This window comes from Heterodontus francisci, chromosome 2 (assembly GCF_036365525.1).
Source record: "Heterodontus francisci isolate sHetFra1 chromosome 2, sHetFra1.hap1, whole genome shotgun sequence".
Taxonomy (NCBI): domain Eukaryota; kingdom Metazoa; phylum Chordata; class Chondrichthyes; order Heterodontiformes; family Heterodontidae; genus Heterodontus; species Heterodontus francisci.
This window is the reverse complement of record NC_090372.1, coordinates 204,400,331-204,416,198: the sequence shown is the minus strand read 5'-3', so window position 1 is coordinate 204,416,198 and position 15,868 is coordinate 204,400,331. Positions and strand designations below refer to the sequence as shown.

At 43.4% G+C, this 15,868-nt stretch overlaps 1 protein-coding gene across 5 annotated transcripts in view; it reads right to left on the bottom strand.

Annotated features, from left to right (window-relative positions):
• xylb (xylulokinase homolog (H. influenzae)) overlaps positions 1-15,868 on the bottom strand; it is a 319,204-nt gene that overhangs the window by 273,073 nt on the left and 30,263 nt on the right. For all 5 annotated transcript variants that reach the window (XM_068015166.1, XM_068015134.1, XM_068015149.1 and 2 more), the window contains 4 exons: positions 10,082-10,162; positions 9,891-9,977; positions 7,259-7,387; positions 6,067-6,132 (listed from right to left, as the gene is read on the bottom strand). In XM_068015166.1, the coding sequence (XP_067871267.1) occupies positions 6,067-6,132; positions 7,259-7,387; positions 9,891-9,977; positions 10,082-10,153 (354 nt within the window). In that variant the 5' untranslated portion in view covers positions 10,154-10,162. The remainder of the gene's footprint in view (positions 1-6,066; positions 6,133-7,258; positions 7,388-9,890; positions 9,978-10,081; positions 10,163-15,868) is intronic.

Genomic DNA, 15,868 nt, shown 5'->3' with positions numbered 1-15,868 from the left:
TGAACAATAAGTGTGTTCTAATTCTTTGTCTACTTTCAGATTTTGCTTTACTTTTGGTTCACTGATTTGCCACTTCTTAGGGACGTAGCCATAGTGTCACCTGCAATGGCTTCTCTTCCTGCTACTGCACTGTTACCTCTGGTGTACCCCAAGGATCTATTCTTGGCCCCCTCCTATTTCTCACCTACATGCTGCCCCTCGGTGACATTGTCGAAAGCACCGCATTAGTTTTCATATGTACGCTGACGACACCCAGCTCTGCCTCACCACCACCTCTCTGGACTCCACCACTGTTGCTAAACTATCACATTGCTTATCTGACATCCTGCATTGGATGAGCATAAATTTCCTCCAATTAAATATTGGGAAGACTGAAGCCATTGTTTGCAGTCCCCACTCCAAACTCCATTCCCTAGCTACTGACTCCATCCCTCTCGCTGGCAACAGTCTGACACTAAACCAGTCTGATCACAACCTTGGTGTCATATTTGACCCCGAGATGAACTTACAACCACAAATTCGCGCCATCACTACGACCGCATATTTCCACCTTCGTTATATCGCCCGACTTCACTCCTGTTTCAGCTCATCTGCTGCTGAAATGCTCATTTATGCCTTTGTTACCTCTAGATTTGACTATTCCAATGCACTCCTAGCTAGTCTCCCACATTCTACCCTCTGTAAACTTGAAGTCTTCCAAAACTCTGCTGTCTGTGTCATAAATCACATCAAGTCCCATTCACCTATCATCCTAGTGCTTGCTGACCTACATTAGCTCCCAGTCAAGCAATGCCTTGATTTTAAAATTATAGGAACATAAGAAGATAGGAACAGGAGTAGGCCATTCAGCCCCGCGAGCCTGTCCCACCATTCAATGCGATCTTGGCTGATCTGTGGCCTAACTCCATATACCTGCCTTTGGGTGAAGAAGTGCTTCCTAACGGTCTGGCCCTAATTTTTACACTATGCCCCCTAGTTTTAGAATCTCCAACCAGTGGAAATAGTTTATCTTTATCTAGCCTGTCTTTTCCTGCTAATATCTTGAAGACTTCGATCAGATCACCCCTTAACCTTCTAAATTCTAGCGAAAACAGGCCTAATTTGTGTAATCTCTCCTCGTAACTTAACCCCTGTAGTCCAGGTATCATTCTTGTAAACCTATGTTGCACTCCCTCCAAGGAAAATATATCCTTCCTAAGGTGTGAGTCATAGAGTGATACAGCACCGAACGAATCCACACCGACCATCAACCACCCATTTATACTGATCCTACATTAATTCAATTTTTTCCCTCTCACATCCCCACTTTCCCTCAATTCTCCTACCACCTACCTACACCAGGGGCAATTTTTACAACGGTCAATTTACCTATCAACCCACAAGTCTTTGGCATATGGGAGGAAAACGGAGCACCTGGAGGAAACCCATGCAGTCACAGGCAGAACTTGCAAACTCCACACATGCAGTACCCAGAACTGAACCCGGGTCACTGGAGCTGTGAGGCTGCAGTGCTAGCCACTGCACCACCGTGTGGTGCCCAGAACTGCTCACGGTACTCCAAATGAGGTCTAACCAGGGTTTTGTACAGCTGCAGCAGAACCTCTGTGTCTTTATACTCCAATCCTCTAGATATAAAGGCTAACATTCCATTAGCCTTTTTGATTATTTTCTGCACTTGCTCATGGCATTTTAAAGACCTATGCACCCGAACCCCCAAGTCTCTTTGGACATCCATTGTACTTAATCTCTTCCCATTTAGAAAGTACCCTGCTCTATCCTATTTTGGTCCAAAATAGATAACCTCACACTTGCCCACATTGAAATCCATCTGCCACAGTTTTGCCCATTCACCTAATCTGTCAATATCTCCTTGCAATTTTATGCTATCATCTAGACTGTCTACAATGCCGCCTAACTTTGTATCATCAGCAAATTTGGAAAAATGACTAACTATGCCATCATCCAAGTCGTTAATGAATAATGTGAATAATTGAGGCGCCAACTCAGATCCCTGTGGGACACCACTAGTCACATCCTGCCAATCAGAGAACTTACCCATTATCTCCACTCTCTGTCACCTACCACTCAACCAACTTCCTAACCATGTCAATAATTTGTCCTCAACTCCATAGGCTTCTACCTTAGTTAACAGTCTCTTATGTGGGACTTTATCAAATGCCTTCTGAAAGTCCATATAAATAACATTCATAGACATTCCCCTGTCCACTACCTTCGTCACCTCTTCAAAAAATTCAATCAGATTTGTCAGGCATGACCATCCAGTCATGAATCCATGCTGGCTGTCCCTGATTAAATGAAATTTTTCTAGGTGTTCAGCCACCCTATCCTTGATTATAGACTCCAGCAACTTCCCCACCACAGATGTCAGGCTGACTGGTCTGTAACTGCCTTGGTTCCCCCTTTCACCCTTCTTAAAAAGTGGAGAGACATGTGCAACTTTCCAATCCAGAGGGACCACTCCTGAACCTAGAGAACTCTGAAAGACTATAGTTAGGGCATCTACAATGTGCTCTCCTACTTCCTTTAACACCCTTGGATGGAAACCGTCAGGTCCTGAGGATTTCTCACACTTTAGTTCCGTTAATTTCCTTGTTACTGATGTTTTACTTTCATTGTATTAAGTGCCTGTTCCCTATGGGCTATTAATTTTTTTGGGACTTACGGCAAGTTATCCTCCTTTTCAACTGTCAATACTGAGGCAAAGTAATTGTTCAACATGTCTGCCATTTCCCCATTATCAATGACAATATCTCCAGTTTCAGTTTTTAGTGGACCTACATTGCTCTTGACCACCCGCTTTCCCTTTATGTAACTATAAAATTTCTTCTTATCGATTTCGATATCTCTTGCAAGTTTCCTTTCATAATCCCTTTTAGTAGCTCTTATAATCTGCTTTGTGACCCTTTGCTGATCTTTGTATCTATCCCGTTTGGCCGGATCTGTGCTGAGTTTTGCATTTTTGTAAGCCCTTTCTTTAGCTTTATGCTATCCCTAATCTCTTCAGTTGTCCATGGTTGCTTTTTCTGTGAAGTGGAACTTTTTCCTCTCAGGGGTATATACTCGCTCTGCATTTCTTTAAATGTTTCTTTAAATATTCTCCACTGTTCTTCAGTCATTTGACCCATTAACAGATCTTCCCAGTTTACTGTGAACAGTCTCTGTCTCATCCCGTTAAAGTCAGCCTTACCCACGTCTAAAATTCTAGTAGCTGATTCATGCTTTTCACTTTCAAACGCTGCCTTGAATTCGATCATGTTGTGATCACTATTTGATAAATGTTCACGCAGTTAGGCTACTAATTTAATTTGGCTCTTTACTCATAACTAAATCCAATATTGCCTGTCCCATTGTTACATCTAGGACATATTGCTGTAGAAAACTATCCCGGACACATTCCAGAAATTCACTACCTTTCTGACAGGTGCTAGTCTGCCTCTCCCAATCTATGTGTAAGTTAAAATCTCCCAGTAATACTCCTCTGCCTTTGTTACACACTGGCCTAATCTGTGCATTTATACAATCTAACACCTCAGAACTGCGACCAGGGGGTCTATACACAACACCTATTACAGTTTTAGATCCTTTCTGTTCCTCAGTTCCACCCATAAGGTCTCATCCTTGTTTTCAAATACCTCCATGGCCTCACCCTCCCGAGCTTTGTAATCTCCTCCATCCCCACAACCCTCTGAGATATTTGAGCTCATCTAATTCTGGCCTCTTCAGCATCCCCAATTTTAATTGCTCTGCCATTTGTGGCTGCACCTTCAGTTGCCTGGGCCCTAAGCTCAGTAATTCCCTCCCCACACCTTGTATGCAAAGAGATATAGATAGGTTAAGTAACTGGGAAAAAATTTGGCAGATGGAATACAATGTAGGAAAATGTGAGGTTGTCCACTTTGACATGAAGACGACTGACCGGCAGTTCTCAGTGGCTGGGAACAAGAGTTCTCTCTTGTCACCGGGGTCCTTAATCCCAGGGAAGGCCCGCTGCTGCCCAGATAAGTGCCTGATTAGCACGTGATGCGGCGGGCCTTCCCGAAAAGAGGTAACACCGGGGTCTCACCAGCTCTTCAGTCGCCTCCATTAAATACCAACCAGTGGCTTCAGAATGGGTGTGCAAGATGGTTGCACTGCCTCAGGTTAACTGAAGGGTACCTGAATCAGTCCTCCCCAGAAATCCCTGGTAGCTAAGTGTGCAGCTACAGGTGCCCTCGCCACTTCAGGCTCCTCCTGTTGCCCCTCCTCTTCCTCCTTCCCTGCCAAAGATGCAAAGCGTTTATCACCTTCCTCCTCCTGTAATTCCCACCCTCACTGCAATGCAATGTTGTACAAGATGAAACAGACCACTACCATTCTGGAAACCCTATCTGGTGCTTGCTGAAGGGCAGCCCAGATCCGTCAAGACACCTGACGCACATCTTCAGCATCCTAATTATTTGCACTATCATAGCTCTGGTGATGAGGTGGCTTCTATTGTACCTTTCCTGGGCATCAGTAAAAGGGATCCTCATAGAAGTCATCAGCCATCTTTACAGGATAGTTCTTGTCTCCAGGAACCACCTACTGATACTGCCTTGAGGTGTGAATATCCTTGGGAGACATGACTGACACAAGATGATCATGATGACACATCATAGTAACTCCCTGGGAATCTTCCACAGATACGCCTGTTGGTCTTTCAGTGGTTGCAGACCAGCTGAGCTTTGATGGAGTAGAGTCCCTTTTAGTTGATGAATACTCCTGGGTGATATGCGGATGCCTTGATCGCTGCAAGTGTGCAATCTATGACTCCCTGGACCTGTGAGAATCCAACTAGAGTAGCAAATCCGAGCAGTCGCTCATTCTGACTGGCCTCATCAGTAGTAAGTGCACATAAGCCCAGGCAAACATGGCAGCCGTCAAAGGCGAGATACACTTGTGGTCAGCAGATTGAAAGATACTATAAATATCACAAGCAGATTCCTGGAAGTAGCTGGATGCAAAGGAATTAAGGGTGTGGTGACTTTGACTGCCACTGCGAGTGCGTGCACACCTGGCTCATTCAGCAGGCTTTCTTCCAGGAGGCTGCAAATGTCAGCAACCACCTGAAACGTGGGAAGTGCAAAACATACAAATGTTTAACAAATGTCCTAAACCAAACCTAGTTCAAGTATTCATTAGCATTTCAGGCAAGTGAAGGGAAGCCTCCTGAGGCAATTGTGCTCAGTCATGTCCAGGAAGCCTATCCTCTGCCTACATATCCTGTGTTGGGGTTATCACCTCCAGCGAGCTGGAGCTCTGTGTTCATCTCCTGTACCTGTGGGGTTGAGTAGGAGGCTGGTGCTGCTCCTGCTGATGGTGATGTTGCTGCTGCTCATTCTTCATCAGAAGTCCAAGGTAGGGCTGCATAAGTGTCTTCCATACTGCTGAGCTGGCAAAAAACTCCAACGTAGCAGAAATGATCTCCAATACGTTGGAGATCATTTCTGCTACGTTGGAGTTTTTTGCCAGCTGGAGATCACCTCCAGTGAAAGCACACTCTCAGAACAAATCCTGTAAGCAAACATCTTTCACATGCAAGGAAGGTGCCACATCTCAGTATTTAAAGCCTTCCTTGCTTTCCTGTCAATTTCTCAGCCCTGTCAAGTTCCACTGTCTTCTCGCCTTGTTTTCCCTGATGAGTTCCATGATGCTCGAGAAAAGTCAGAATTCTGAGTTAAAACTGCAGCAAATGATCATATTTAACATATTTAAATGGCAGACCTTCCCATCGCACAGGGATTTCCCACGCGCTGAAGATGCGCTCGGGTCAAAGACGGAAGTTGGCGGGTTCCTACCAGCGTTCCGACATGCCGGCATTTTCAATTGTTTTAACTTGTCACCCGGACAAAAACCTAACCACACTGACAGGTTAAAACTTCCCACCTTGTGTCTCAACCCCTATACAATGTATTATAGCACCATCAGACCCTGGGAATACTATGTTCAGTGACCACAATTGTCTAATCATAATAGTACATTCCATCTGTATTAAATAGCTTTATAACCACATTTCGTACAGTTTACCTCAGTTTTCTTGTAATCTTCAGGGTTCTTCTTGTTGATCTTTGCAATTTGATTTCCTGTGAAACGCTGTGAAGTGCAAAACATACAAATGTTTAACAAATTCCCACAACCAAACCTAGTTCAAGTATTCATTAGCATTTCAGGCAAGTGAAGAGAAGCAAAGTCCAACTGAATACAATTCTAATTTAAATCTTCAACGGCCAGTAACTGATGGTAATGAGTTGATACCAGTACCTGCTTTAAAGCAGCATGTGCACCAGTTATATTGCTCCCCCACCACACAACATTCTTGCTTATGCTTAGTAGCATCCAAAAGCTGATTAACTTTTTACGTGCGCAAGATCCAACATTTATTCACCCTAAAAAGTTTCAATGTGACAAAACTCTCAAATAGTTTTTTAAATTTGGCTTTGCATTGCTTCAAGTAGTATGAAGCCAAACCATTGAAAGAACATCTCCTTGAGGAGATCTTGTACAGCTTGACAGAACTGAATCTACCATTCCATCAGTGTCTTCACTCCCTAGTTGTCTGTAGTTTTTGCGCTTGTTGTAATTAAATTGCATCCCACCTACTTCAACTGAGCTATAAAATACTTTAGAATAGTTTGTAGCAAATATTACATTTCAACACATAACTTTAAAAATAGAACTTTATATTTAATTAGTACAGGCTCTTTATAATACATGAATGACATATTCCTCTGCAGTATTCTGATTCCAAAGTTATTTGTTAACCCAGAATTATAGCTGCCAATAATCAAGGCACAGCTACAGTATAAAGTGTCAGGGGTACAAAGTAAAAGGAGAGAGATTTTTTAAAATCTCTCTGGCATTAATTAAGGCTTTCTCCTTAAAATAAAATTAATTTGGTGCAGTTTTCAGGATATTAATATTTCAGAATATCTTAGTTAGTTGAAGATCTGACGTCGAACTGAATTGTACTTCATTTGTGTTTTTAGATTGCAGGCTATAAGAAATTGCCAGACTTTGGAACACAATTTGTTCCAAAAATCATATAAACCCACCTAAAGTCCTCAAAGTACATAGTCAGTAAATATCATCTATACTAAATAGTTATGCATTACTGTCAGAACATCTTCCCATTTCTTCACAAGTTGGAGACGACAGCACAGCTCAATACTTTTGCTGAGGTGGTCAATTTTCACTTGCTAAACATGAATTATAAATGAACCTCATAAGCACGCGATCCAGTGATGTCAGCAAGTTTCTGTGGCCCTCCAACAGATTTTTCTAGTTGCTGACATTCTTCGATGGTACTGGAGTCCATCCAGATAGGAGATTCTTTCACAGAGAAACTAGACTGAAAAGAAAGGGAGGGGAAAATAATGTGAATTTTTTGAATAATGCTTGAGTTAAATACTTATTTAGATTTGGCAAATAATTTTCAAAATGCCTATTTATTGAATTACAATTAATTTAACTTTTTTCTGTTAATTATCTCCTCGTCACTCCTTCTTTCCTGAAAGCATTGGCTGAATATAATTCTTCAGGCAATGGTCACCATCTTCATGAATAAGCCCAGGATGTTGAAGAATATTTAACTGGATGGAGAGGATTGGGAGCATAGACCGGGTTAAAACTCCCCATCAAGCGAAGTTCATCATTAAAACTGATTTTTTTAATCTTGAATGGATCAACAGCAACCATGACCAGGATTGAACACTGCCGTGTGTTTGGGTGTCATAGAGTCATAGAGTTATACAGCACAGAAACAGGCTCTTCGGTCTACTGTGTCTGCGCCAGCCATCAAGACTATTTATTCTAATCCCATTTTCCAGCACTTGGTCCATAGCCTTGTATGCTATGGCATTTCAAGTGCTCATCTAAATACTTCTTAAATGTTCTGAGGGTTTCTGCCTCTACCACCGTTGCAGGCAGTGTGTTCCAGATTCCAACCACCCTCTGGGTGAAAATATTTTTCCTCAAATCCCCTTTAAGCCTCCTGCCCCTTACCTTAAATCTATGCCCCCTAATTATTGACACCTCCGCTAAGGAAAAAAGTTTCTTCCTATCTACCCTATCAATGCCCCTCAATCTTGTATACCTCAATCAGGTCCCCCCTCAGCCTTCTCTGCTCTAAGGAAAACAACCCTAGCCTATCCAGTCTCCCTTCATAGCTGAAATGCTGCAGCCCAGGCAACATCCTGGTGAATCTCCTCTGCACCCTCTCCAATGCAATCACATCTTTCCTATAGTGTGGCGACCAGAACTGTACACAGTATTCCAGTTGTGGCCTAACTAGCGTTTTATACAGCTCCATCATAACCTCTCTGCTCTTATATTCTATGCCTCGGCTAATAAAGGCAAATATCCCATATGCCTTCCTAACCACCTTATCTACCTGTGTTGTTTCCTTCAGTGATCTATGGACTAGTATACCAAGATCCATCTGACCCTCTGTACTTACTAGGGTCCTACTATCCATTGTCTATTCCCTTGCCTTGTTTAGTCCTCCCAAAATGCATCACCTTACACTTCTCAGGATTAAATTCCATTTGCCACAGCTCCACCCATCTTACCAGCCCATCTATATCGTCCTGTAATCTAAGGCTTTCTTCTTCACTATTTACGACACCACCAATTTTCGTGTCATCTGCGAACTTACTGATCAAACCTCCTATATTCACGTCTAAATCATTAATGTACACTACAAACAGCAAGGGTGCCAGCACCTGCAGTACACCACTGGCCCAATCACAAAAACAGGTGTGTCATTGCACCCCTGCCCATTGGCAAATATGCAGACGAGAACCATAGAAAAGTTACGGCACAAAAACAGGTCATTCAGCCAGCTGAAGAAACTAGCCGTCCAATCTAATCCCACTTCCAGCACCAGGTCCATAGCCTCGCAGATCACAGCACCTCAGATGCAGGTCCAAGGTACCTTTTAAATTAATTGAGGGTTTCTGCCTCCACCACCGATCTGGACAATGAATTCCAGACACTCACCACCCTCTGGGTGAAAAAGTTTTTTCTCATGTCCCCTCCAATCCTTCTAACAATCACCTTAAATCTGTGCCCTGGTAATTGACCTCTCCACTAGGGGAAAACAGATCCTTCTTGTCTACTCTATCTAGGCCCCTCTTAATCTTGTACATCTCAATTAAGTCACCCCTAAGCCTCCTCTGTTCTAAGGAAAACAACCCTAACCTATCCAATCTTTCCTCAAAGACGAAGTAAAGAATACAGTCATGTGGAATAGAATGGAATATTTCTCACTTTGCAACCAGTGACTTTATTAAGCATTCTCAAATTGGAGTGTGCAATTAGATACATCACATAGCTCAACATTAACCTTTAAGGGACAGCCTCAGAGAAAAAAAAACTTTTAAAGAAAAAAAGATTTTCCAAACATGACATGACTATTCAATTCATGCTGAAAAACAACACCGCGAAAAGGATAAATGGATCTACTTCTTCCCCGGCAATAATCCCGCTTCAACGAAACTCCTTACTAAACACCTTTATTTCAATAGTCCCCAGTTTCAGATGTCAGCATGACAGTTTAGGGAAGCTCTGTAGAATTGGACTAAGAATACATGTACTAATTTACGTAACACAAAGGGAAACTTTGGTAACAAAGGGAAAAAGGGAAACAAAGGTAAAAGGGAAACTTAATTCCACAGCTCCTATAGATGAAAATGAGCATTCTAATCAGGGCATCCCTTTGCTATAACAGATGGTTAAGTACAGATTCGTTATCCTATTAAGCTGGCTCTGCAGATAAATGTAAAATCTAGAACAGGATTATATCTTATAAACCCTTCTGGTCCTATTGTTAACAAAATTCCTCCAACCCTCACCTCCAATATCTGATGCAGAGAACGATCATCTGGCATGTTTTTCAAGGTCTGATTGGCTCCCTCTTTCCAATAAACACTACCATGTTGCTGTGAAAGAAACCGATAAAAGATTGTAATCAGCCTTCAGAGGAAACATTAAAAAAAAGGGTTTCTTTTCTTAATTCCTCTTGAAATAAATTAACCTCACTTACTTGACCAGTGCCGGACAAGGATTTCAACTTAGAAAAATCAAACTTGGAGGTCTTCATCCTCTCCAGGAGCATATCTAGTGCCTGGAAATACAAGAATACTTCATAACAATAATCACAGTCTGCATTTCATCTATTCTTTTAAGGTTACATTTGATGTGATAATTCTGATCCATTATGAATTTTCTTCATCCAAATCATCAATGCTATTTTCACAAAATATTAATGGAACTCTGGTATTTTGCATTACTTCGTTTATTGCTCCCCTCCCCCCACTCATATCTACTTTTATTTATTTATTTAGAGATACAGCACTGAAACAGGCCCTTCGGCCCACTGAGTCTGTGCTGACCAACAACCACCCATTTATACTAATCCTACATCAATTCCATATTCCCTACCACATCCCCACCATTCTCCTACCACCTACCTATACTAGGGGCAATTTACAATGGCCAATTTACTATCAACCTGCAAGTCTTTGGCTGTGGGAGGAAACCGGAGCACCCGGCGGAAACCCACGCGGTCACAGGGAGAACTTGCAAACTCCGCACAGGCAGTACCCAGAACTGAACCCGGGTCGCTGGAGCTGTGAGGCTGCGGTGCTAACCACTGCGCCACCCCACTTTATGCAATATATTTTTCTAAACTCGATCTTCTCTCAGTAGTCAATCTATATTAAATCAGGCCTGTTCAGTTGTAAATCTGGAGGCTCAATCTTGTCTCACATAGCATTGCGACCATTCCCTTGTTTTTTTTTTAATTTTCCCTCTCGAGTCCATTACTATCACAGTCTACTGGACGATGGAGTATATCATTGCCAAGGCGGTGATCTACCTAAATCCACATAATACACTTTCCAGCAGAGGTCTGAACAGCATCAAGAATAGAAACCTTTGTTGAATTTTCTCCTTTCCAGGTCCTGAGATACTAAAGACAATTGAATCTTCCCCTTCCTCCCATCAATATCACTATCTGAAATCAGCTAACAAAGTATATTGAGGATCAAATCTGAGGCACTTACTGGAATGCGTGGCTCATCATCAATGTTCCATCTTAGCTGCGCAGCCTCACGGCAACCCGAACGTCCCCGCACACGCTGCGCACAAGCCGACCCCTCTAAATTACCATCCTTGCGTAACTGTGCAAAACCATTTAAAGGGGCAGCGCACTTAAATAAATCGCCCATGAATTCCAAAAAACAATTCGAGGGAACCTTGCCCAGCACGACGCATTTACTCACGAAGCTAATAGACCAATTCTTGCCCTCACATCCTATTTGTGGATTAGTCTCCAAATGGGCCATCCTGGAAATGTTAATTAGGAAAGAAAATGTTGTTCAGCACATTTGCGCCTTCCTTCCTCAGTGTAATGCACCTTAATGCATTTGCAGGAAAGCAACTTCACATGCCTTTTTAATGCAAAAACATTAAAAGACTAAGTAAATAAACATCAATTCGACAAACCAGACAGAACCAGGTACAGAACAAAAATTTGATCGAAACCCATCAAATATACAATGTATGCCTTCTGAAGCAATTCTTCATTTTACATACAACAAAAAAGTTTATCTCCTTAAAGCTGTACATCACACCATTCTTAGAACCTCATCCAACCATGAATTCCCTTCCAATAAAAAACTACATTTACAAATTTGAGTCACAGAGATCCTCCCAGATTCAAAGGTTTCAGTCACTCTCTTAAGCATTCTGGTCACCTGCTTCTCACAAAAATTGGCTCGCACTGCCCTATATCAATTAGATGGAATGCCTATGCTTGATTCCACTCTTGCTTATCTGATCATAACTTGAGCAACTCCAGAAATGGTTTCTCTTCCCATCCCTCTCACTTAACTATCTTGGCCCCGTCCTCTTCCTCGCCTGAATACTACTACCCTTGGCAACATCATTCAAAGAAATGGGGCTAAATTTTTGCCGTGGAGGCAGGAAACAGGAGCCAGGTTTGTTTTCAGGTCAGAAACTCGCCTCTAGTAGGAAACTGAAGTTAAGATTTTCATGTGTGTAAGCTTTTAATTGATATGCAGCAAAGCTGAAGTCACTGGGAATCAGGGGAAAACTCTCCGCTGGTTCGAATTATACCTAGCGCAAAGGAAGATGATTATGGTTGTTGGAGGTCAATCATCTCAGCTCCAGGACATCACTGCAGGAGTTCCTCAGGGTAGTGTCCTAGCCCAACCATCTTCAGCTGCTTCAGCAATGACCTTCCTTCAATTGTAAGGTCAGAAGTAGGGATGTTCGCTAATGATTGCACAATGTTCAGCACCATTCACGATTCCTCAGACACTGAAGCAGTCCATGTAAAATGCAGCAAGACCTGGACAATATCCAGGCTTGGGCTGAGAAGTGGCAAGTAACATTCGTGCCACACAAGTGTCAGGTAATGACTATCTCCAACAAGAGACAAACTAACCATTTCCCCATGACATTCAATGGCAGTACGATCGCTGAATCCCCCACTGTCAATATCCTGGGGGTTACCATTGAACAGAAATTGAACTGGAGTAGACATATAGATACCATGGCTACAAGAGCAGGTCAGAAGCTAGGAATCCTGTGGCAAGTAACTCACTTCCTGACTCCCCAAAGCCTGTCCATCATCTACAAGGCACAAGTCGGGAGTGTGATGGAATACACTCGCCTGGATGGCTGCAGCTCCAACAACACTCAAGAAACTCGACACCATCCAGGACAAAGCAGCCCACTTGTTTGGCACCCCATTCACAAACATTCACTCTCTCCACCACCGAAGCACAGTGGCAGCAGTGTATACCATCTACAGGATGCATTGCAGCAACTCATCAAGGCTTGTTAGACAACACCTTCCAAACCTCTACCACCTAGAAGGCCAAGAGCAGCAGATGCATGGGAACACCACCACCTGCAACTTCCCATCCAAGCCACACACCATCCTGACTTGGAACTATACCGTCGTTCCTTCATTGTCTCCGGGTCAAAATCCTGGAACACCCTTCCCAACAGCAGTGGGTGCACCTACCCCACATGGACTGCAGTGGTTCAAGAAGACGGCTCACCACCACCTTCTCAAGGACAATTAGGGATGGGTAATAAATGCTGGCCTAGCCAGCAATGCCCATATCCCATGAACTAATAAAAAAAAATGTCAAGTTTCCTGTCCACTTAGAGCCAGTGGAGAGGTGGGTCAGATGAAGTGTGGGAATCGTTTAGACTCCCCACAGCAGTCATCACTGAAGCTGCTGGTAATCCTAAGGGAGAGATCTGCTGATTTTGCCAAAGGCTTCCACTGCACCAGCAGGAACCGAGATGTCACAAGAGAATCAAAGGCCTGGCACCCTGGGCAGGGCTGCCCCTTGCTTCATTGATGCTGACCTGGATGCAGTATTAGAGGCTGTGAGGGTCAAGAGGGAGGTCCTCTTCCTCAAGGTAGGAGGAGGCCATTTTGTTGTACAGCAGGGACACCTATCTGTTCAGCATCATTTCCCCCTGACTCCTCTTTGTTCTCCAATCTCACCTCCCGCTCCTGTTCCTTCCCCGATGAACTGTCCTCCTAGGGCCTCACCGCCCTCAAGGTCCACACCTCCCTGGAGCACTATGCTGTGGAAAAAGCAGCAGACCACTATGTTACGACCAGGTGCGAAAGAGGTCTAGGGGTTCCTTTCAGCCTTCACCTGGTCATACTGTAACAGGGTTTTATTTTTAAAATACACTGTGTTTTTAGCTCCCCCTTGGTGAATCCTTGGTCACCGCTTTCCAATTATAAGGTAAAGAAACAAGCACAAACAGACTTTCTTAGGTTTAAAGAAGAAAGGTGAAACTTTATTAAACCTGAACTCTAGTTCAGTTGACGCCTACGGATACACGACATGCCCTCGCTCTCATGCATACGCGATACACACATGCAAACAGAGACAGAAAAGAGCAGAAGAAAAATTAAAGTGGAAAGGTTTGAGGCAATATCTGATGAGTTTTTGTTATGTTTCTTCAAGCTCACTGTAGAGCCCTTTTGTAGGTAGATCTCGCTTTTCGTTAGGGCCCAGTATTCTTCTTAAACCTTGTTCACTGTAGGAGACTTTTCTCTCTTGGGGTTCATGTGTCTTCAGTCGGTTTTTGGAGTTCCGTGAGAAAGAGATGGGAGCAGACAGAACAGGAGAGGAGGTCTGCTTCAGTCCAGGAGCATTCTGCTTTCTGCCAGCTCAAACACTATCTCTACAATTTAAAACTCCCCAAGTTGGCCAGCAGGGTAGTCACGTGACCAATTGATATAACCTCTTCTGGCTTTGTACATGGTGTGTGTCAGCGAATGGTCCTTTGTCTACAAACACTGTCTGTTAATATGTAAAAATGTCTTTCCAGGGACCTAGCAACCCCTTGTAACAGGCCTTTTCTTCTTCCCAGCAACAATTTGAAATTTAATGTCCATGTGGCAAAATTAATGTGCCTCATTCTTGGCAGGTGGGGGCCTGCATGACAAGTACAATGATCGAGACCCTTGCAGGAGGGTACTGGGGGGCACCACCCAACCAGTCCAGACATTGAAATCAGAAGGCCAATGGCCTGCTCAATGGTTGTCCTACTGAGCAGGTAACACTGGTTGTATCACCTCTGCACCTCTGTCTGGGGCTCCTGTAGAGGGGTGAGTAGCCATGTCTTCAAGTGATATCCCTTGTACCCTAAGATCCATCAATGCACTTTGGGGGTTGGAGTGAAGATCTGAAGCAGCTTGGACTGCTGGAAGGTGAAGGAGTTATAGCCAGAAAAGCAAGGGCACATATGGAGGAAACTCTTGTTATGGTCACAGACTAGTTGGATGCTGAGGGAGTCCTGTTGATGCATCTCACTGGCCAGTTGCTTGGTGCCATTGATGGCCACAAGGGTGAAATCAATGCCCTGCACAAGGGGAAATCCAGTGATGGTGGCAAAACCCAATGCCCACTGTCCCTGCAAGGCCGCATCTGTCATGGAATGAATGTACTGTCCAGCTCTGGCAAAGAGGGCATCAGTGACCTGAGAGATGCAGTGGCTTGTAGCCATTTTTGAGATGCCACTGAGGTCCACAGCTGATCCTTGGAAGGAGCCAGAAGTGAAGAATTTCAAGGCCACAATTACTATGACGGCCACTGGCAAGGCATGGCAATCAGTCCTGCGAGGTGCGAAGTTACAGCGACAGGAACACAGATCTCTGCCTAGAGAGTCACAGACTCCTGCAGCACTGGTTCTCGGTCATCTCTAGGTAGCTCTGGCTTCGGCAGTAAATCCTGCGGTGAGGACATGGCTTCCTGCCTCTCTTTCGTCTCCCATCTGTTACGACTGAGGCAGGAGCAATGCACTGTCAACTCAGTCCCAGTACTCCACATGTCACAGCATATTATTAAAGTTTTCCCACCTAACCAGAAATCAGCAAAATTAGACACTTTATTAACCCCCAGAATAAAATACACCAAATCAGATATCTTTCCACAACAACAAATTAACTACTTATTAATAAACTAAATCTGAACACTATTAAGATAAACCTATGTCGAAAGGCCTTATAACCTCTTATTTAACCTAAGCCTCCCCATGCACATACTTTCAAAAATCAACCAGTTTTAAATATAGTATTTCTTAGGAAATAAATAAGTAGCTGGTTTATAAGTTTGGAAAACGGAGTGCAGATTGCAAGCTGAGTGTAAAGATTAGAGCTTGGTGAGTGGCAAGTTTGGTAAATGGGGAGGAGGTGTTCCATTTTTCTACTTTTTTTCCTACTTTTCAACCCTCCAGTATTTGGTTCTTGCTTCGGTGCAGTGGAAGG